At 34.5% G+C, this 23,771-nt stretch overlaps 1 protein-coding gene across 10 annotated transcripts in view; it reads left to right on the forward strand.

Moving 5' to 3' along the window:
- Hipk3 (homeodomain interacting protein kinase 3) overlaps window positions 1–23,771 on the forward strand; it is a 92,313-nt gene that overhangs the window by 62,785 nt on the left and 5,757 nt on the right. For 6 of the 10 annotated variants that reach the window (XM_048788559.1, XM_048788563.1, XM_015477748.2 and 3 more), the window contains exons 3-15: window positions 6,205–6,328; window positions 11,996–12,115; window positions 13,073–13,159; window positions 13,857–14,041; window positions 15,249–15,408; window positions 15,823–15,946; window positions 19,581–19,702; window positions 19,945–20,072; window positions 20,162–20,323; window positions 20,479–20,541; window positions 20,834–21,130; window positions 21,432–21,572; window positions 23,140–23,375. In XM_048788559.1, coding sequence (XP_048644516.1) covers window positions 6,205–6,328; window positions 11,996–12,115; window positions 13,073–13,159; window positions 13,857–14,041; window positions 15,249–15,408; window positions 15,823–15,946; window positions 19,581–19,702; window positions 19,945–20,072; window positions 20,162–20,323; window positions 20,479–20,541; window positions 20,834–21,130; window positions 21,432–21,572; window positions 23,140–23,375 — 1,949 coding nt within the window. The remainder of the gene's footprint in view (window positions 1–6,204; window positions 6,329–11,995; window positions 12,116–13,072; window positions 13,160–13,856; window positions 14,042–15,248; window positions 15,409–15,822; window positions 15,947–19,580; window positions 19,703–19,944; window positions 20,073–20,161; window positions 20,324–20,478; window positions 20,542–20,833; window positions 21,131–21,431; window positions 21,573–23,139; window positions 23,376–23,771) is intronic. The other 4 variants (XM_048788564.1, XM_015477752.2, XM_015477749.2 and 1 more) reach the window with 3 other exon arrangements.

Genomic DNA, 23,771 nt, shown 5'->3' on the forward strand with positions numbered 1-23,771 from the left:
TCCCTCTTCATCTCTCCTCTCCTCTCCTCTCCTCTCCTCTCCTCTTCTCTTCTCTCTCTCTCTCTCTCTCTCTCTCTCTCCCTCTCTCTCTCACTAGCAGTTAAACCCAGGTATGCTTACGAACTGAGTCACATCCCCTGCTTTTTAAATTTTTTATTGTGAGACTGGGTCTGGCTAAGTTGTTTAGGGCTTTGCTGAGTTGCTAAGGCTATCCTTGAACTTGCAATATTCTAGCCTCAGTTCTGAGCCTCTGGGATTACATGCAATATTTTCTTAATGAGCATGAACAGCACACGAGTTCTTTAGTTGAGTGGCATTTGAAATGATAACTTAAGGGATCTATCTATTATTAGAAATATAATTATTCTTAACTAAATATATTGAGATTCTGGACCAAGACATCTCTTTTTCTAACAGGGTTGGGTTTCTTTTGCCAGTTATTGGACAAATAAGTAAACAAATAAGCAAAAATGGAATAAAGCAAATAAAGTGTTTCATTGTTGGTCATCTTTTCAGGTAACTTCTTATTTTACTATATATTGTTTTGAAGCATCTACTGTGAACATTGTCTCCTAAGTCTGGCACAAGTCTCACAAACCATCCACAGGCCTGCATACTCATTTACAAGATTTTTCAGCTTACCAAATTTAAGTCTTAACCTATGGTTTATATCAGTGTTTCAAGATTTAGAGAAGCAGTAAAAATTTGCTCATAATGAATGTTGATAAATTTAGGTTAAAATATACAACAAAATAAGAAAGTAAAACAGCATTTAGATATATAGTACCTTTGTACCTTATGACTTATAGACCATGTGGGTTTGTGGGTTTCACGTTTGCCTTCTAATTATGTTGTTATTTATAGAAAGAGACATCAGGTGGGGCTGAGGTTGTGGCTCAGCAGTAGAGCACTCCCCTAGCATGTGTGAGGCACCACATAAAAATAAAAAATAAAAATAAAGGTATTGTGTCCAACTACAACAATAAATAAATAAATAAATAAATAAATAAATAAATAAAAGAAACATCAGGCTTCGTTGTACTCCCCATTAAATAGGCATGTTTAATGTGTACCAGGTCTATTTTAAAAACACAAATAATGTCCATTCCATCCTATATCTTCAATATTGCCACATTATGGATGCTCAGAAGGGAGATAAGGTAGATGATAAAATAAGTGGAAGATCTTCCTGTAGGATTAGAAAAGAAGATCTATTTTAAGAGTGGCCTACTACTCAGAATCCCTTATCACTTTCTTATGTGATCACTATGCTATGATCACTTTAAAAAAATTTTTTTTTATACCTTTATTCCATTCATTTATTTTTATGTGCTGCTGAGGATTGAACCCAGGGCCCTGCGCATGCTAGGCTTGCACTCTAAAGTTTATTTTCTGTGGTTAAACTATCTTGTAGAACTCTCAAATCTCTGGCAGTTATCTAGAATGGAAGTGTTTTAAAGTATTATTTCTGAATTTTTAACCTATGATATATGTAGAAAATATATGGCATGCTATGATTAGTGGCAGAGAAATTTACTGTGTTTTTTGTTTATGATATGTATATATATTATAAAATACAAACTTTTTTGGAAGCTAGTCATGGCAGCCATGGAATGTGCCACTCAGATCCTTCATCCTGAGAGCCTCCTGCCTGGAGCAGCTGACCAGGCTTTGGTACTCAGGTGAAGAGCCCCACTTCCTCTAGGCCCTCTGAGCCAATGACCACATGGTTAGTTTACCACAGCTGGGCTATTTTTGTTAGCCAGGTCTCCTCTAACAGATCCTTTTTGCTTAGGGACTCGTCATTGACCTTACTTTCTTGTCACTGCACTGCTGTTGGAGGTTCTCTTTACTCAATTCTTTCTTGGCCTCTCTTCTTCTGGAGGTTTCAGACCTCAAGGTCTGAGAGCTCTGATTACCTACTCTTAATTCCTCCCTCAAAATCCCTTGTAGGAATCTTTTCAACAAGATTTTTGGCACATCGAATATGCTTCTCAGAGGAACTGAACTGATAAAATAACAGATAATGCGTTTGTATAACAGTTCTAGTTAAAATTCACTCACATTTTAAAACAAGGAACTGAGTTTGCTTCTGTGAATGTAACTTTTATATCTTTTCTATCACTTTTATAGCTAAAGTGGCTGTATGCAAATCCTGTTTAATATTATATAATGATACTTCTATATTCTTATCACTGTCAGAAACTTGGCTCATTCATTAGATGGTATCAAATGGCAGAATGAATTCACTAGTTTTGGTCTGATTGACAGAGACTTTTTTCTTAGTCTTAACCAGAATTCATACTTCTTACTCTCTAAGTTGCATATCCTAGGTGCTATCATTCTCTTACTTTTCTTTCATTGCCAAATGCAATATTGAAAATTTCTATATTAACAAATTTTAAATCCTATGGAGAATTTTTCATGTTTCAGAGTAACCATAAAGCTTTTATATACATTGGGATCGTCCTATTAGTCTTAATAATTCTTTAGGATTCAGATTATTACATGATTAAAAATCAGTAGTAAATTCTTCTTGACGCCATCCTTTTGGAACTGCTGTTTTGCTTTGCATCTTTTAAAATCTAAGTTGATATGTGTTTTTAAATAAACTCTTATATCTAATTCTTTTTCTTTCTTTGTAGACTTGCATTCTTCAAGACCTACTTCAAACCCTAATGTCATTGTGATGCTTCCATTGTGTACCTCAAACTATGTTGGAATGATTTATTTGAGAAATGTTTGCTGAGTGCATTTTCTTTGTTAGGTTCTGAGTATTACAATAGCAAACTGAGAAATGAGGTTTCTTTCTAGCTTCTTTTATATAATATTGTGAATATATAGGCTTGATAGTTTAGTATAACTTATTTTTTCTCTTCTACAATATGGTTTAGCACACTCAGTTACATCTGATTACAATTCATGTGTATACATCCGAACAACCACTTATTTTGTCAAAAGAATGAAACCTTCTTATAATTATATTTTGAAGATCTTTCATAGCATTGCCCCATGGCTCTTGTTTTTCAGTAAATACTTTTGGATTGACTAAAGATCTGCCGAATCTTAACCATTAATTATAGCCACAGATAGCCAGGAATACAAGCTTTGCTGTGCAAATACCAAATCTATAATAGAAAATAATTCATTTATTCTGATATAAGATACAGGGAGAAAATAGGGTGGTCTTCCCATTGGCCTAATTTATTGAGTGCAGGGCATTGCTTCGTAATTTTGTTTGCTGTATGTTGAAAACACCCTGTTACTCCAAGATATCTAATTTAATTGGTGTAGGGTGTAACCAGGGCCAAATGATTATAATGTGCAGCCAAGCTTGAGAATCATTGTCTTATGAGAGGCGCAGTAGCAGATATCTGTAATCCTAGCAAGTCAGGAGGCCAAGGCAGGAGATTGAAAGTTTGAGGCCAGCCTCATCAATGTAGTGAGACCCAGTTTCAAAATAAAGTATATAAAAAAAGACTTACCTCAGTGGTAAAGTGCTCCTGGGTTCAATCCTCAGTACAAAACAGTTCCCTGGGACCACATTTTTTTTTTTTTAAATATCATTTTAGTTGTCAATGGATCTTTATTTAATTTATTTATATGTAGTGCTGAGAATCAAACCCAGTGCCTCACGCTTACTAGGCAAGCACTTGACTGAGCCAAACAAATTATTGCCTTAGAAGATAATAACAACCAGAAGTCTCAGTTAAGAAATCAACAGTTTATTCTTCTAAACTATGTATATATACACATATATACCTATATATATGTGTGTTCTCTCTTTCTCTCTCTCTCTCTCTAATACTGGGAGCCCCGGGAATCATCTTAATAGTAATGAGAATCCATAGCTCTCTGATCTTCATTTGAACTTATCATTGTCCACTAAAAGAAATACCGGGTATCCTCAGAGAATGGTGGCTTTTGGGGCCTTAACAGGAAAAGAACAACATGAACCTAGACTATCTTGCTGTGCCAGAAAGCAAAGAAATAATCAGAAAATGTGGGGACATGTCAAAAATCATATAAAACTTTAAAGGACTTCTAAGCAGTCAAATCTGGGAATAATTATATCAATGAATTATAACCTACTGAATGAAACAGGAGTCTATTAATCTGTACTCATGGAGGTCAATAAATGAATAAATATAAAGTTTCATAAGGAATGGGTTAGTTTCAAACTGAAACCCCATAAGTAGTTAATTACAAAGAGAAAAGGAGGAACTCAGTAGTGGATAAATCTAGCAGATACCATGTTAATTAAGTGATCACCGTGAAAATTATTAGTGATGGAAGGTGTTTTGTTACCTTTTCATCTCTGTGACAAAATACCTGGAAAAAAACTGAAAGAAGGAAAAATTTATTTTGGCTCATAGTTTCAGAGGTTTAGTTTCACAGTCAGGTGACTCCACTCCTGTGGGTCTGTGGTGAGGTAGAACATTATGGTGAAGAGGGCATGGTAGAGCAGGACTGTTCACTTTATAGTAGCCCAGAAGCAGAGTGGAGTGATGGATAGAGGAAGGAGCAGAGACAAGGTATAGTTTCCAAGTACCTTGGATTTATATTTTGGACTTCAGTGACTCATGCCCTTTAACTATTAGATTTTACCTCCTACAGTTTTCATCACCTCCTACCTTCTAAGTCCATTCAGCCATGAATCCCTCAATGGATTAATCCATTGATGAGTTTAGACCCCTCATGATCCATTGATTTCCCAAGAGCTTTACCTTTGAACATTTCTGTACTAGGAGTCAAACTTTTAACATGTGAGACTTTGGAGGGCATTCCAGAGATGATGGAACATATCAAAATTGTGTGCCATTTGATACAGTTTAAGGGAAAACAAATTTCTGTGGTATTTCTTTCACAGATTTATAGCCTGAATCTAATTATGAGTGTACACTAGTAAGACCACATTCAAGGACATTTCTACAAGTAACAGGCCTGTAACATTTTATGTCAAGGTCATGGAAATCAAGGAAACACTGAGGAAACATTCTATATTGAAATAAATCTCAAAGGAATATGACAGCTAAATGTTAATGCACAATTGATGCTGAGTTGGATCCTTTTGCTTGCTAAAAAGGACATTTTTAGTATAATAGGTCAAACTTGAATGGGCTCTGAGACTTAGATGGTTAGCAATATATCATTGTTCTTTTCTTGATGTTTATAATTGCAGATATGTAGGGGAATATTTTTGTGTGTAGGAAAGACAAAGCATCCAGTAATGTGGCAAATTATTCTCGGGTGATTTTGGGGGAAATATTTGTTTACCATTCTCGCAACTTCTCTGTAATGTCAATTTTTTTTAATATTCTTTTAGTTGTCAATGGACTTTTATTTTATTTATTTATATGTGGTACTGAGAATCAAACCCAGTGCCTCACACTTACTAGGCTTGCAAGCGCTCTACCACTAAGCCACAACCCCAGCCCCTCAAGGTTGTTTTAAAATTAAACGCACACACATACACATATGAACAAATCCAGGATAACTGTAATGTTTGTGACTTCCTTTGCAATTGCAGTACATGAAGCTTCTCCCAGGAAAGTCATATGAAGTAGCTACGTAATTTATCTGGGAATGATAATATTTCATGGAGTACATTTTCCAACTTCTAACCAAAGTCCTTTAAGTAATAAAATGCTTTTAATTTTTTTGTCTAATACTTTTCTACTTTTCAGGGGAGAATACATTGAACATGGTTTTGTGGATGACCAATGACCCCAATCATGTGAACATTTATTATTATTGTGTTCTGAAGTAGTACCTAGATCTAGATCCACTTTTAGTCTTGGGCTTTTTGTTTTGTTTCCTTTGTTCTTATCTCTCACTGTCTGGTTTTAGTCGTGTTGATGTCATGGTGCATGTATTTAATCGTTTGCTAGTTTTCTTTATTGTGTGTTATTTCTAGTCTTCTGTAGTCTGAAAAACAAGATCTGTTTTTTTTCTTATTTTTAAAGTGTTATGATAATAAAACTCTGTACAAGTGTAAAAGATTCATGAGATTTTATCACAGTGATTGATGTACTAATGGTGCCCTATTCAGCTTAAATCAGGATTATGGTTGTGTTTCAAAGAGTTATGAAAGAGCAAAGTAGAAAATGATTCCTCTGCCATTTGATAACATTTCTTAGACTATCAGATGAAACCAGATAATCTTAAATGAAAACCACCCTGACTGATTTTTCCCTTCCACAGAGCTCCAGAGATAATATTGGGGTTGCCATTTTGTGAAGCCATAGACATGTGGTCATTGGGATGTGTGATTGCAGAATTATTCCTCGGATGGCCACTCTATCCGGGAGCCTTGGAGTATGATCAGGTAATAGAACTATCATAGTAACCTAGTTGAATTGGTAAAAAGAAAGAATAATAATAGACTTAGAAGGGTATGTGGACTCAAGTATACAAATCACATGAGTATCTTTGTCAACTGGCAAAACTTGTTATTATAGAATTTAAGTTCAAGATCTTAACATTGATTCTTGATTTTCAAAACTCTCTTGTAATGTTGAAGTCAAATTTCTTAAAGTAGTTACAATTCACAGGTCCCAAACCAGTGTTTTAGAATTCTTTAGAATTTTTTTTTTTTTTTTAGTTGTCAATGGACCTTTATTTTTTTTTTAATTTACTTATATGTGGTGCTGAGGCTCGAACCCAGTGCCTCACACATTCCAGGCAAGTGCATTACTGCTGAGCCACAGCCTCAGCCCTAGAATTCTTTAGAATTCTTTAGAGAATCTTTTACATCTCATTTTATACTGTAGTTATATAAGGTCTGGATTGTGCTCATTTAAATAATTGTGTTTTACTTTCATGACAAACTTTGTTGGCATATGAAATCTGAGCTCCTCTCAAATACACAGACTTCTAAAGGCATCATAACTTTTGGTTTTAAACCAACAGCCATTATATAGACTATCAAGTACTGTAAGTTACTTGAACCCTTGTCTATCTTTTCAGCTGTTTTTTAATCGTGCTAGAAGTCTTTTTAAATACTATTTAAAGATTCTAAGTAGGATCCACGAAATTACCTCATGAAACATACTTTTCATGGTAGTTTTTTTAAAAATTTTTTTTAGACATTGATGGACCTTTATTTTATTCATTTATTTATATGTGGTGCTGAGAATCAAGCCCAGTGCCTCACACATGCTAGGCAAGTGCTCTACCACTGAGCCACAATGCCAGCCCCTTCATAGTAGTTTTTAGGAATGTTCATTGGTTACTAGACAGTGTTATTTACTAGCATTTTGATTTTTTAATATGAAGATTGTTTTTGGAGAAACTGCTCTCTTATTCATTATTCATTATTCTTTTTGTGTCTTCCTTATTCTGGAGATCGAGTCAACTCTTTTTAATGGGAAATGTAAGTCAAATTCAACAAAGTCGTTATATAATTTTTTTGGTAGTAAGCTTATGTTGGATAATAGTAATTTTTATTTAGGTGATATGATATTTAACTTTTAAGCAAGAAAAAAATAGAAAATAGAACTTTTTTTAATATTTATTTTTTAGTTGTAGGTGGACACAATACGTTTGTTTATTTTATTTATTTATATGTGATGCTGAGAATCAAACCCAGGGCCTCACACGTGCTAGGCAAGCCTTCTACCACTGAGCCACAACCTCAGCCCGAAAATAGAACATTTTAAAAGCGCACATGACAATCACATAATATGTTGTTCTTTAATTCTGTTTTTTAGGGCTTGGTTTTCTATACCAAATGGAATATATAAGAGATAATTAATTTGAGTGACTTGAATGTTCCTGAGATGACTTTAAAAATCATTTAGTATTGATAAATGTAGTTTTATTAGATATTAGCATTGACTTTTATCATCTTCCAGTGACTTTCAACCCATGAACCTTCTCTATTTTGGGGGAGGGAGCGGGTACTGGTGATTGAATTCAGAGGCACTTGACCACATCCCCAGCCCTTGAACCTTCTCTTTTAGGTCAGGTTTTTTATAGTCTCTGCCTTCCCTCCTCCATATGTAGAATACCTCTTAAAAGACAGTTTCTTTTCTTTTTTTTAAATATTTATTTTTTTAGTTTTAGGTGGACACAATATCTTTTATTTTTATGTGGTACTGAGGATCGAACCCAGTGCCTCGCGCATGCCAGGCGAGCACTCTACCACTTGAGCCACATCCCTAGCCCAAAAAATAGTTTTTTTAAAAAAAATTTTCCATATTCTCTCTCTCTCTCTCTCTCTCTCTCTCTCTCTCTCTCTCTCTCTCAAGCTTTTTACCCAGCTTCTAACTTTGATGCAGATGTTAGACTATTGCTACCTCTGAAAGAGTTGGTAATCTCATCAAATGTCCCATCATCCCTCGGAAGTGCTGAGGAACCAGTCAACCGCTACTTTTGGCTCTGTGGCATGCTTTTTACTCTGGAACAGGACACCATCTAGTGGCAATTCCAAAGTTGATTTGTTATTGTACTCTGAATTTGGACTTAACACATCTATTCTTGGACTACCTATGTTAGTACTTAAAAGGACCCCAGAGATTATCTGTTCATTGTCCTCCCAGTTTTCAAAGGAGAGAAAACGGAGGTACCACAAAATAAATTGATTTGTCAAGTCACAATGCTAATTTTAAAAACAACACAATGATCAAAACCCAAGTTTTCTAAATTCTATTATTGATGGTTAAACAAAAGAAAGGAAAAGAAAAAAACAACAATAATAACAACCACAACAAAACTCCAACAAAACCTGGAACAGGTGTTATCTGATGTAGACTAACAATATTTTCAGAATGTTTGTGACTTTGCTTTTAAAGAGTTTGAAAAAATAATATAACATCATTAGTTGACTAATTTTCAATTTAGTGTTTCAAAATAAGTGATTTTCTAAAATATAAATGTAAATGAATAGTAGCGAAGGTTTAGACTCCTTGCTTTGGTGGTTAGTCTTAGATTTTATACTCTTTTTCAAGTAAGATGGTTTGCTCAATAGGCCTAATTAAATGTTTAAGTTCAAGATAGGAGAACTTTCTTCTACCCTTAATTTTCTTTAAAAAAAGAATCCTACATTGGTTTGGGAGTGTTATGCTTTTTTGCATCCATGAACATGTTTATAGGGGCAGGGACTGTAGCTCTGTGGTAGAATGCCTGCTTAGTATGTGTAGGACACTAGGTTCAATTCCTGACCAGATTTTTTTTTTTTCACATTTATTTTTCTTTTTTGTTGGTGGTGCTTGGGATTGAATACAGGGCTTTGTGCATGACATTTAGGCCTATACCACTAAGCTATACTTCCAGCCCTCACATAAGTTTTTAAGACTATTTAATGTGTTTGATTTTCATAGACTTTCCCATCTCCTTAGATTTGGATTTTCTAATTTAGGATGTGATAAGAGCATCAGTGGCATATACCTTTCTCTGTTATCTGTTTGCTATTTTAGTAGTTTCCTTGATAAACTTGGACCCTCAAAACAGGATATTGGTATTTTTTAAAAAAATATATTTTAGTTGTTGATAGGCCTTTATTTTATTTATTTATATGTGGCTCTGAGTATCAAACCCAGTGCATCCCATGTGCTACACAAGTGCTGTACCGCTGAGCCATAACCCCAGCCTCAATATTGGTACTTAAAAAAAAGAAAATTATGATTATTATTTTTGCCTTCCAGTGGCAGTTGAGTGAGTGATAGTAATATTACTGATGATTACTTACTGAACTCTTTTATGTGCCAGGAACTGTTAATACTTTACATGAACTCACTTTTTAAAAATTTTTAAAAATTTGTTCTTTTTAGATATATATAACAGTAGAGTGTATTTTGATATATTGTACATACATGAAGTATAATTTATTCTAATTAGGATCCCATTCTTGTGGTTATACATGATATGGAGTTTCACTGGTGGTAGATTCATATATGAACAAAGGAAAGTTACATCTGATTCATTCTACTATCTTTCCTATTCTTGTCCCTCCCACATGAACTTATTTAATGCTCTTAACAACTCTAGAAGGTACATGCTATTACCTCTTGTTTATAAATGAGGAAACTAGGTTGTGGGGAAGTTAAATACTTCCCTATGCCTAAGAATTGAACATAGAAAGTCTGAATCCAGAAGCTATTAACAGTGGACCTCCATACTACCTCATGAGCTCCCAAGGCAATATGGGGGAAGGATTAAAAGTCAAAGGGCCTGGGGCTGCGATTGTGGCTCAGTGGTGGCCTAGCATGTGTGAAGCTCTGGGTTTGATTCTCAGCATCACAAATAAATAAATAAAATAAATAAACAACAACAAAAAAAAGGTCAAAGGGCCTAACCAAACCCTGCTCTATTCTGTCCCCCTTCTGTGGTCCTGGTGATCTTTTGGACTTTAGTCTCACCCGACAGATGTCAGCCTATCAGTCACTTGAATGGGTTTCATAGTCTTTGTGTTGGTTTCTCAAATCCCTCAGCCTCTCCTGGTGTCCTATCCCTAGATTTTGATTCCAGGCAAGGAGCTATAGCCCATGTTTTTTTTTTTTTTTTTTTTTTTCCCTTATTTAGTTACTGGGATTGATTGAAGGAAGTTCTCTATAGTTCAGGGGTACTCTACCACTGAACTATATCCAAAGCCCTTTTTAAATTTTTGAGACGTGGTTGCACTAAGTTGTCCGGGATGGCCTCAAACTTGTAATCCTCATGCTTCACCTTCCTGAGTAGCTGGGATTACCACCATTCCTGGCATCTCTCTCCCTTTAAACCTCTGTTTATTCTATATTCCCAATCATGAGTAAGAGAACCAATATCTGAGGGCTTGCTGTATACCAGGCACTGTCATAGGTGTTGGGGATATATGTACATAAACAGAGTCCCTCCCTACATGGAACTTAGTTTCTAATAGAGAATGGGGTAAAAAAAGTAGAAAGTAAATGTATAGGATAACAGATGGTAAAAAGCATAGTGGGGACAAATATGTCCAGAAGGATGGGGCTGCTGAGAAGGGCAGAGCCTGCTTTTATTTATTGGCTTGGAAAGCCTTGTGGATAAAGGTGACATTTGAGCCTATTCCTGAAGGAAGTGAGAGAGCCATATGGACACTGGGAGAAGTATTCCAAACAGAACAACCAGTCCCTGAGGCTGAAGGTTTTTAGTATGCTCCTTGGGAGAGCTTATCTATAACTGTGTGTCTTCCTTTATAGAAACAACTACACATAGGCCAGGGACTCCAGACTCCCTCAGTAGTAATACATCTTGTCTCTCAGTCTAAATTTCTTGAATGCTCTACTTACTGTCTCTCCATCCAGTCTCTCAATTCAGGCCCCTGTATGTCGGTCTCCTCCGGCCTTATCTCCTTACCCATTCTTAGGCATTACTTTAAAAATGTAAGTTATGATTCGGGAGTCTGAAGCAGAAAGATCATAAATTTGAGGCCAGCCTGGGAAACATAATGAATTCTGTCTCAAAATAAAAAAATTTAAATAAGGATTGGGAATGTAGTTCAGTGGTAGAGAGACTCTAGGTTCAATCCCTAGTACTTAATAGAGGGGAGGGGATGGGGGGCACAGGACAGTAAGTTGTTAGTTTCTTGCTTGAATTTCTCCATTGATTTTCCATTATCACCTCCTAGAACAAAATTGAAACTTCTTGTTGATAAGGTTTTGTCTGCTAGTTCAGTTTTATCTCTTAACCATTTTTCCCTTAATGAACCTCTGTACTTCCAGGCTTTGAATGTTTAGGTATTCTCTCTTGATTTTCCATATTTATGTGTATTGTAATTTTAGTACAGGGTTTTTATCAAGGATCTTTGACTATAAGATTATTTTAGGTATGCCGTTTTGTCTTTGCATGAAGCATACATTTATTATGGTACTTTAAATACTGTACCATATTTCCCACTAGACTATTAATTTATTGAGGGCACAGATGATACCTTTTCATGTCTGACCCAACATCTAGCATAGTGGCTAAGGTAAGTGTTCAAATAACATCTATTGCATGAAAGAATTTAACTGTATTTTTTTAAATGATTTTTCAGATTCGATACATTTCTCAGACTCAAGGTTTACCAGGAGAACAGTTGTTAAATGTGGGTACGAAGTCCACAAGATTTTTTTGCAGAGAAACAGATATGTCTCATTCTGGTTGGAGATTAAAGGTAATTCATTAAAAAATAATATTTAGAAAAACAGTTTTCTAAATTGCTTCTTGCACAGGTAATCTCTTCTATGCCTGTTTTTATTTTACTACATTCTATCCTTTTGAACTTTTTAAAATCCTTTAAGAAGGAAGTTCTCTCAGAATAATAGCTCATTTTCTAACCTAACAGTATAATTAACTCACCTTTAATTTTTATTTATTTATTTATTGATTGGTGTGGTACTGGAAATTGAACTTTTCCACTGATATATACCCCTAGCCCTTAAAAAAATTTTTTTTTTAGTTGTAGATGGGCACAATATATTTATTTATATGTGGTGCTGAGGATTGAACCCAGTGCCTCACACATGTAAGGCAAGCGCTCTACCACTGAGCCACAACCCCTGCTCCCCTTTTTATTTATTTATCTTTTGAGACACTGTCTCATTAAGTTGCACAGGCTGGCTTCAAACTTGCTGTCTTCCTGTCTCAGTCTCTTAAGTTGCTGGGATTATAGATATTTGCCACTGAACCTGGCTCTTAATGATTTTTTAACTATTATATGCATAACTACATTTGTATTGTGTGCTTGTCTAATCAGTTCTATATTATTAAGCTTTATAGGATGGTAACTGAATCTAAGAACTGAATCTAACCACTTACTGCCTATCTCAAAGATTCTATTGCTAGAGTCTTTGGTGGAATCAGTAAATTCTCAATGATTAACTTTATAAATAGTTTTTGTTTAAAAGGAGTTGTTATATATGTAATATTTTTCTTTGCTTAAAGCAAGGCGCTTTTTTTTTTAACTTTTTTGTGCTTTTAAAAATTATATTTTTGATTGTCGCTCTTTTGAAAATGTCACTTGCCTTAGAATGCTCAATAAATTAGACTAAATGTGCCAGGATTAAAGAGATAGAAATTTGCAAATGGTGGCTACTAATATATTATTGTTCTCTTTGATATATGTAATAAGACACTGGAAGAACATGAAGCTGAGACAGGAATGAAGTCTAAAGAAGCCAGAAAGTACATATTCAACAGTCTGGATGATATTGCGCATGTGAGTACCACAGTTACATTTGTTAATCTTCTAAGCTTAAGATAGTAGTCTTGAATGCCTTGGGTGCCAAAATATGTTAATCATTTCTTTTTTTCTTGATACTGGGAAATTGCACTTTGCCACTGAGCCACATCCCCAGCCCTTTTTCTTTTTTATTTTGAGATAGGGTCTTGTTAAGTTGCCTAGGGCCTTGCTAAATTGCCAAAGCTGGCCTTGAACTTGTGATCCTCCTAGTGATCTTAGCCTTCGAGCCTCTAGGATTACAGGAGTATACTACTGTCTCCGGCATGTTACTCATTTTCTAAATGACTGTAGAGTAATTGCTGTATTTATGTTTTTCAAATGAAATTGATTCTAAATTTTCAAACTTTCAGAAGCTAAATTGCATGTCTTTATCAAATTTTTAGTTTAGCTATCTTATTACTTAGTAGAAAATATTTTCTTCAAAAGGAAAAATCCTAGCAAGCAGACTTGGTTTTCCTACATTAGAAATGGTTATTTGCTTTTCCTCTGCTTTGAATTTTGTTTGGTACCTCGAAATACTTTGAGGATTTGTTAATTTTAATTGTTTTTATTTATTTCAAAATCATTGTAGTTTCCTATTTTTTAAATATATTTTTATAAAGCTATAATGTTTTAAATCTCCTACCCTCTATGACTTATTTTTATTTGATGTTTTGAAATTTTGATTTCATAGGTGAACACAGTGATGGATTTGGAAGGAAGTGATCTTTTGGCTGAGAAAGCGGATAGAAGAGAATTTGTTAGCCTATTGAAGAAAATGTTGCTGATTGATGCAGATTTAAGAATTACTCCAGTTGAGACGCTGAACCATCCTTTTGTTAATATGAAACATCTTTTAGATTTTCCTCATAGCAACCAGTATGTCTGCTTATAATGTTTTGTATTGGTTCTTGAAAAATAATATAGATCTCTAGAAAATCAATGTGTTAAAAAATGATTCTTCTTCATTACATATATATAAACTGAGTTAAAAGAAATAGATAAGTTGGTCAAGTTTATGTAGATCAGTAAATGGCAGAGTAGAAATAGAACAAATTTGAATTGCAGTTCAATGTTCTTTCTCCAAAAGAACCATACTGAAAATAAGAGCAAGTGGTTTTGGTTTTACATGGCATTTTTACCTCAGTAACCTGTGATATGTAAAAGGAAATATTATCAGTTTTCTCTACCAAGACACATTTCAGTTTTTACAGACCTTAGATCCTGTGTTCTTTTGTGTCCTTCAAACTCCATTTTCCATTCCCTTCATACCTTTGCTCTGCTGCATTCTGGAAGAGAAAAAAAGTTTTTTGATAGATTATAATAATATATGCTCAAAATCTGAAGGTCTTATCAGAGTTTCCTTAGGCAAATCTTACAAATTTTTATGAGTCCTAGACCTCCTTTTTAAGGGAGGGGAATAACGTAAATAATATAAACCAGCTTCATTTACTATTTTAAGATGACTTAACAAAGAAGGCATAGGAATAAATCACTATTTATTATTATGAATTGTCCTTAAAATTGATATTTTCATGAAGCCCCATTACTTACCCCAAATACTTCAGCATGTCCTATTGATTCCCACTGTGAAAATAACATTGTAACTACATAGTTGATAAATTTAACTCATTAGTCTGGAGAAACAGAAACTTAGGAAAAAACATTTAGGATAAGGGTCAAAAATGTTGTATGCTATCTACAAAATACCCACTAGATTTTTTAAAAAAATATTTATTTTTTAGTTATAGGTGGACACAATATCTTTATTTTATTTTCATGTGGTGCTGAGGCTTGAACCCAGTGCTTCTCGAATGCTAGGCGAGTGCTTTACCTCTGAGCCGTAACCTCAGCCCCCCACTATTGCTTTTTTGTCTTAAAATGTTGCAGGTAATAATAATACTTTTCCTTGCTTTTAAATTCATTTTTTTCCTCATAGGATATCCTAGTAAGATGAATATTGGAAATAGGTAGATTAAATGCAAATCAGAATTTTATTTTCTAAATTTTTTTGTTAATATGCAATAATTTTAAACTACTATAAGCACTTAAAATAATATAACATCTTTAACTTTTTCATTTGCAGTGTGAAGTCCTGTTTTCATATTATGGATATTTGTAAGTCCCACCCAAATTCATGTGACCCAAATCATCACAACAAAACTTCACTTTTAAGACCAGTTGCTTCAAGTGGCACTGCTACTCTGACAGCAAATTTTACTAAAATTGGAACATTAAGAAGTCAGGTAAGAACTTGTGGTAATTAATAATTATACTCTTAAAAAATTTTTATGAGTATTCATTTTGCTTTTGAGGTAGACAAAAGTTTCTTGTTGGCATGTGAAATTATAGTGCTGGGAGGACATGGTATAGCTTTTCTATTAAATCCGAAATTTCAAGCTAACAATTGGAACAAATCTATTCAAATTCATTTTTTTACATTCCTCTTTCATTCTCTCCATATCTTCTACTTACTCTTCTATGTCACAACTGCCAAAAGTAGAGTTCAACAAATCAATTTTTAAATTTAATTTAGTTGGGTCAATTTGTTTTTCTTTTCATGTTCTGGGTCAATTTTTATTGTAGAATTAAGATTTTCAGGAATGTGTGTGGCAGTTGGAATACTGCTGTGTGTAATGTGCTGTGCATTGTTGTTACAGGCATTAACCACGTCTGCTCACTCTGTTGTACACCACGGGATACCCCTGCAGGCGGGAACTGCACAGTTTGGTTGTGGTGATGCTTTTCAGCAGACACTGATTATCTGTCCCCCAGCTATTCAAGGTATTCTGTCATTTAAATTGTACTTTGCTAGGCATGGTGGTACATGCCTTTAGTCCCAGCAACTCAGGAGTCTGGATTTGAAGTTTTTTGAATTTTTAAATTTCACTTAAGCATTTGAGCAACTTCTGAGAAATTTTGGTATATCGCATATGACCTAACAAAGTACCAAGAACATGTTTGTTGACTCGGTTGTATTAACATGTGAAAACAAGTCAAATCTTTAACTACTGTTCTACTTGGTAGCTTTCTTCTCAGCTCTTTAATATGTGTGCATGCTTTGCTTAACAATAGGAATACACTCTGAGAAATGTGCTGTTAAGTGATTTTGTCATTATGTCCATCATAGAGCATCCTTACACAAACTAAGATGGCTTCCATGTCCCTAGGCAATAATCTTAAGGGAACATTATAGTATATGTGGTCTTTCATTGACCTACATGTCAATTTGAGTTGTGTGATCATATGGGATATAAGGTCTCAGTTGGAAGGTTGTGTAACTGAAAGCATTTTTTAAAAATGACAAATGGTTAATTCTCAAGATGAAATTGTGATCTAGTGGTGGCCTTGAGTATCTGTGGCAGTGACCAATGGCTATCTCTAGTAATAAAATTGCCCACATTATCAAGTTGTTAGCCCTCTTTAAAGATGCTGTTGTGTGTGTTTTTCTCCAACTGTTTACTGTAAGAATTTCAAATACATAGAAAATGAAAAAAATAATGTCTTCTATTTTAGATTCAACAAGCATTAATATTTTACTATATTTGCATAATTAATCAATATATATATATATATCATCTGAAAGTGAGTGTGGTAGACGTTCTGGTTTTTCTCTTAGGTGAGTTTATAATCTATGTTAACAAATAGGTTTTTTGGTTCTGATAATCTCTCCCATGAACCAGAGGCAGTTGGAGGGTCACTCACCCCACACTGTGGTGTATTCCATGAAGATTTGGAGTAGCAGTTTTTTTTTTTTTTCTTCTTCAGAGCTTATTTTTTATGTATAAAAAAAGAGACTTATCAGATACATTTCTAAACAGGGTTGAGCAACAGTCTTAAAACATTTCAATAAGGTTAAATAAATCCTTTAACTATATGGTGTATAATTGATTAAAAAAAGTAACTCTTCTGTACATATAGTAGCAAGTATATGAGTGGTTTAGAAGTAGACAATCTGCCTTAGAAGTAGACAATTTCCCCAACTCAGCATCACTATAGAAAATCTCAGTATTGGATTTCTTACCCCTCCCCTTCATGATGTGCCAGTCTATCTGTAAGAAACATTTAAAAGTAATTACTGTGCAGTTGTGGAGTAGTAATTTTGGTGTGATCCTAGACTGTGTTTTGAAATAAATTTTATGCCTATCTCTTTGACTTAAATTTTTTATTTTACACTGGGGCCATGGTGTATAGGTAATGTATTTATGTTATTAATATAATATATAGATATTTGTACATAGATTCTGTAAGATTGTGCTTATTAAAAAATACTTTAATAGGACTGGGGATGTAGCTCAGCTGGTAGACTGTTTGCCTAGCATGCACAAGGCCCTGGGTTCATCCCCAGAAACCCCCTCCCCCAAAAGTACTTTAGTGTAGAAGACTTAGTCAAACTTTTATTTAACAAATCTGAGTATAAGTTATATGTATGAAACAAGCATTTAAAATTATTTAGTAACCTGAAAAGTTTAGCCATTCCTCCCCTCTGAATGAAACCTACCATTTTAGAGTGAGATGCATTCCAGCAAGATTCTACTCTGTAAAACAATCTTTATAAGCTTTTTATGTCCCACTTCTCTAATCATTAAAGCAAATCTAATCAAAGACCAAGTTTAAGCTAATTTAATAACTGTCAAAAAAGTTGGGATTCTAATCCATTGCTATTGAAGAGAGAAGATATAAGGGAATTCTTACTTCAGGCGTTGTTAATAAAGAGAACTTAAGGGCAATTTGATTATTGTTTGGGTTTGGGAGTTTCCTCCTTATCAAAGTGAATTATGCTTTTTTTCTTTCCTTGAAGAAATTATCTGTTGCCCTGGTATAATTTCACTGCTTGTGTGCTTATATTCCATTTCTTAGAGAATTTTCTTATCAAGGCATACGTTTTGGAAGGGGCAAGAAAATCAGTTAGGAAAAAGAAATGTCTAGACTTTTGTAAAACTTAATCCATACCTAGCTTTTTAGGTGGAGTGAGAAAGTAGAATACACTGATAGTAAGATAAAAGTCACCTTAGGATTAGCACTTATATTTGTGCAAAAAAAAATGTAAGATTGTTTTTCAGTAGGAAAAGAAAACAATTATATTTTTCTTTTATGACTGAAAAAACAGCCAACATCACCTTTATTCAAAAACCTACAATATTTTTAAGCCATGCGCTACATACTTCAGTCATTGAAGGGCTGCATATTTGACAGTGGTTCCTTAAGGTCATGTTGTCTGGGGTTGGGGATGTAGGTCAGTGGTAGAGTGCTTACTTAGCAGGCACAAGGCCCTGGGTTTAGTCCCCAGTACTGCGGTGGTAGGTGGGGGGTGAGCAGGAGATTACATTGCCAGGAGATTTGGTAGTCATCTTCATTTAGTAGTACAATGCTATGTTGTTCACACAGTTGTGTGAAATTGCCTAACAACACATTTCTTGCAAGGTATTGGAAGTGACTACTACAGTAGTCTGGAATTATGTAGTTAATTTATTCTAGTTAATTGTTTTTTGACCCTGGATGATGTCCCTAGAATCTTGTTAGTTAAAGCTCTCAGTTGGGGTATCATGCTTATATTTTCTTGTCTCAAAGTTAAATTGTGTAAGACAATATTTGGAAGGCACTTTGCAATACATTGAACAAAAATACTAACATTAATGGTATTAACATTGCTGGCAAGCCTACTTTTAATTTTCCACATGGATAATTAGGTAGATCTGTTTGTTAAATGGGAAACATATTTGTTCTGGAGTTCCAGCAGCTCTCGAGGACTAGAGCACTTGTCCTTTAAGCCATATTGGGCAAAGCTTTGTTATGTCATCAAATTAGGCAGAATAAATTATTATTATTATTATTATTATTGTTATTATTTTGCTTTTCCTTAATGTATATGCCATTCAGAAATTTGGAAATCTCTGGAATTTCCATCCCCTTCACAAACCATCTTGTCCATTGAATTGTGAAATGCACTATATCCCCCTTTTGTTGTCAAGTATGTCAGATCCTGCCACAGCTTCATAGTTAAAAGTTTGTATGATAAGAACATTTACTTGCCAGGGTATCAGGATGTCAAGTGCCTTTACCTTTCTAGGGCCTTCATTACAGTGGGAGAACGATCTGAAAAGAAAATAAACTACAATAGCAAACTTCAAAGGGAAATGGAAATTTCAAGAAAAATAAATGACTCAACTCTGTGTAGCATTCATAAAACAAGGAGTTTTTCTTTTGGTAGTGGCAGGCTGAGGCCAGATAACTTTATAACAGTTTTTGGACTGATGTAACACAAAGTAGATAGAAAGTACATTTCTTTACTAGAGTTATGAAAGTTTTGCATAGGGAATGGTTTTATAAACCAAGACTTTATTTCTTTACATTTAGAATGATTTTATAAATTAAATCAGAGGAAATTTTTTTTTTCTCTTACTGAATCGTTTCACAGGTATTCCTGCAGCACATGGTAAACCCACCAGTTATTCAATAAGGGTGGACAATACAGTTCCACTTGTAACTCAGGCCCCAGCTGTGCAGCCTCTACAGATCCGACCAGGAGTTCTCTCTCAGGTTGGTCATAATTCATTATGTTTTTGCACGTGAGCTGTCCTCTTGACATATAAATAAAGGCACTGATGTATTTGTTTTATTATCAGCCTGTGCTGTTGGGTCGGTCACTTTCAATCCTTTTTGTAGGATATTTGTTGCCTTTAACTTTTATAATTGTTATTTGTGACTTTAATACATTTTGAGTTTGAGTTGTATGACCTATAACTCAGAGGCTTTTGTTTGGTGGTTCTGTTTTGACACAGCAGACATGGTCTGGTAGAACACAGCAGATGCTGGTACCTGCCTGGCAGCAGGTAACACCCATGGCTCCTGCTACTGCTACACTAACTTCTGAGGGTGTGGCTGCTTCACAAAGGCTTGGAGACTGGGGGTAAGTTCAAAACAAGAGATTTGTGAATAGTCTGAAAAAAATAGATCTCTATAAAGAAGAGATTTAATTTTTCTGAACTTTTTCTTTAGGAAAATGATTTCACACAGCAATCATTACAACTCAATGATGCCACAGCCTCTTCTAACAAATCAGATAACTTTATCAGCCCCTCAGCCAATTAGTGTGGGCATTGCACATGTAGTCTGGCCTCAGCCTGCCACTACCAAGAAAAATAAACTGTGTCAGAACAGGTGGGTATTGGTACTTCAACTTTTCTTGCATTTTGAGATTTAATCTTTAAAATGAATTTTGCATGTACACTAAAGGGTCACTCTGTTGTATTCAAAATGACCTCTTTGATAGCTTTGTTACAAACACTAAGCGAGCTCCCTTCTCAATTTCTCAGAGGTATTTTGGTAAAACTAATGGAATGGGAGCCAGGAAGAGAGGAAATAAATGCTTTCTGTTGGTAAGATTGTCTTTCTTGCCCTTTTGATTTATTATCTACCTATAACGTAGCAATTGTAGACATTCAGATATAACATTTACCAAATATGGCCACTTAAATGTATATAAATGCAATCTACACTAATATTTTTAGAAATATTCTATATTTCACAAAAACTCCTGATATGTCAGTGCATTATGTACACACACTTGAACAAGTGAAGGTTTGCATTGTTCAGTTCAACAGATATATTAGAGAAATGTCATTTCCATATTTTGATTATAGAAATTACAAATTATTCCTTTGGTTGCAGGAGTAATTCATTGCAGAATACCAGTATCCCACATTCAGCATTTATTTCTCCAAAGATAATAAATGGAAAAGATGTTGAGGAAGTAAGTTGTGTAGAAACACAGGACAATCATAACTCAGAAGTAGAGGCAAGAGATTGCTGTGAAGCGTCTGTCAGACAGGACTCTGATTCATCGGTTTCAGAAAAGCAACGGCAAACCATCATCATCGCCGATTCCCCGAGTCCTGCAGTGAGTGTGATCACTATCAGCAGTGACACTGATGAGGAAGAGACTTCACCAAGACATTCGCTCAGAGAGTAAGTGCCCAACTCGGCATCCTTAAAGAATGGTGGTGGTGCCCCTGGAGTGCTGAAAAATACCTGTGACAACCTTGTTAGTTTGGAGTAAAACCTTCAGATGAGATAAACGGGTTCTAGTCAAAGTGGATATGCTACATCAAATTTGTTGTGATTACTGTTGTATTTTTAAGCTTTAAATTTTAGTCCATGTAGCTCATTCTTAACATTTCCCATCCTTAAATTAAAAATGTAAATTCTGGTTACTTTGAGAGTATCTTCTCATTTTTTACCCATATTTTCCCCTTCCCTCTTCCACTAGATGTAAAGGTAATCTAGATTGTGAAGCTTGCCAGAGCACTTTGAATATTGATCGGATGTGTTCATTAAGTAGTCCTGATAGTACTCTGAGCACCAGCTCCTCAGGGCAGTCCAGCCCATCCCCTTGCAAGAGACCGAACAGGTAAGAGAATTTCAATAATAGTATGTAATAAATATTAAATCTACTAAAAGCCTATAATTTATTTTGTTGTTGTGTAAGTTAATAAGTATCTGTCAATTTACCACAGTGAATTCTCTCTTAAACATAATTTTTTAAACTAGATCACTTTTTTGTGGATTCAGGTTTTTAGTAGAATTTTTTTTTCATTATTATAGAACAATTCCAAATGAAAAATTGAAATTTCTATGAAATAATTTTTAAAGAATAATCTGTTTTCGAAAGGGTTAAAAAAAAAAAGTCCACTTTTTCAACTTGAGCTCCAGAGACTACTATGTGATAAATTCTGAATAAAAACATTTGTTGGAACAAAATTAAAAAAAGAATATTTTGTGTAATGAATTACTGACTGACCCACTATCTATAGAGCAGCCACTGTGATTTTTTTTTTTTTTAAATCATTGATGATGTGTTTGCATGGTTTTGTCCATATTTCCTTTTCTAGACCTCTTTTTAGCTGGGGACATGTACTGCCACTAAGACAGTAAGCTTCTCATAACCAGCATGATCTGTTAACATCTTAATAGATAAGCCACAAGAACTTTCATGAAATACATTGGATTTCAGTTTTTAGAATTTTTTTTGTCAACAATAATACTTTAAAAAATTTTAAGAGTTAATTTTGAACACTTCTCTTTTTCCTTAGTCAGGAAACATGGCATTAAATACTAATAGGCAAAGCTCTGTGGAAGTTATAAAGTCTTTTTAATATATTCTCTTCTTATAAATTACTTATAATGTGGTTTGGAAATTGATGTGTTCAGCTTATATATTAATATACACACATAAATTATGCATATACACATAAATATGCATACAAGATAAAAAGGAAAATAAAATGTACATATAAAAAGAGATGCTTCAAATTGTATGAAATTAGTGATTAAAACAAACAGTAATGTAGAAACTCTAAACAGTGAGATCTTGTCGGAGCCTGAGAACAGTCAACAATCAACAGTAGAAGAAATTTGAGACTCTGCCTGGAAGAGTCCGGAAGACTTTTGAAAAGGCATATGTCTGAAATATCCCAGTCACATGCTAGTGTGTTTGTACATTTCATTTAAATTATCCAGAACAATACTTCTGTCTAGATGAAATTATGTAGAATTTATAAAGGAGAATTTTATGAAGTACCACTAAGGATCAAGTGGGAAGGGGAAAAGAGAAAAAATACAGTACTGAAAGGATTTTTCTAAAACAGGATGGAATTGGGTTTAACGATTGAATAGAGAATGAGTTTTAGGGTCTAGAATTCTTTGAAAACATGATATGTTGGTAAAGGAAAAATGAATAATTATGTAAAATAGCTGAGTAAGATTCTTTTAAGTTTACTGGAGCCTGGATATTACTCAATATCAGATCTATCTATCTATCTATCTATCTATTATTTATTTATTTTTATGTGGTGCTGAGGATCGAACCCAGCGCCTTGCACATGCTAGGCGAGCACTCTACTGCTGAGCCACAGCCCCAACCCCACAATATCAGATTTAATGTTAAAAATATTACTTATAAAACTGCTTTCTTGTAGTATGTCAGATGAAGAACAAGAAAGTGGTTGTGATACTGTTGATGGCTCTCCAACATCAGACTCTTCAGGGCATGACAGTCCATTTGCAGAGAGCAGTTTTGTGGAAGACACTCATCAAAACACAGACATGGCAACTTCTGCTGACATAGAAACCAAGCCAGCTGTTTGTACTGTTGTGGTGCCACCAATGGCAATAGAAAATGGATTAAATGCCGATGAGCATATGGCAAACACAGGTAAACTGAGTCCTCCTGTTTCTCTTATTGTCTTTTCTTTAAAATTATCTTTTTAGTTGTAGATGGACACAATATCTGTATTTTATTTATTTATTTTTATGTGGTGCTGAGGATTGAACCCAGTACTTCATGCATACGAAGCAAGCGCTCTACCACTAAGCTACAGCCACAGCCCTCTTATTGTCCTTAAAAGGTCTTAATTTATTAGGAATATCAGAAAATACGACTGCCAAAAGTTATCTCTGTATTTCTGCCTTCTTCTTGCCCTGTGTATTGTATGGAGGAGATCTCTTCTGATATCATCTAGTGCTTAGAAACCATAAGCTCCTTTACTTAATTTTTAAAAATTTAATAATTTTATTTTATTCTATTTTTTTTTTTTTTTTTTTTTTTTTT

The sequence above is a fragment of the Marmota marmota genome, unplaced genomic scaffold (assembly GCF_001458135.2).
Source record: "Marmota marmota marmota unplaced genomic scaffold, marMar, whole genome shotgun sequence".
NCBI classification, from domain to species: domain Eukaryota; kingdom Metazoa; phylum Chordata; class Mammalia; order Rodentia; family Sciuridae; genus Marmota; species Marmota marmota.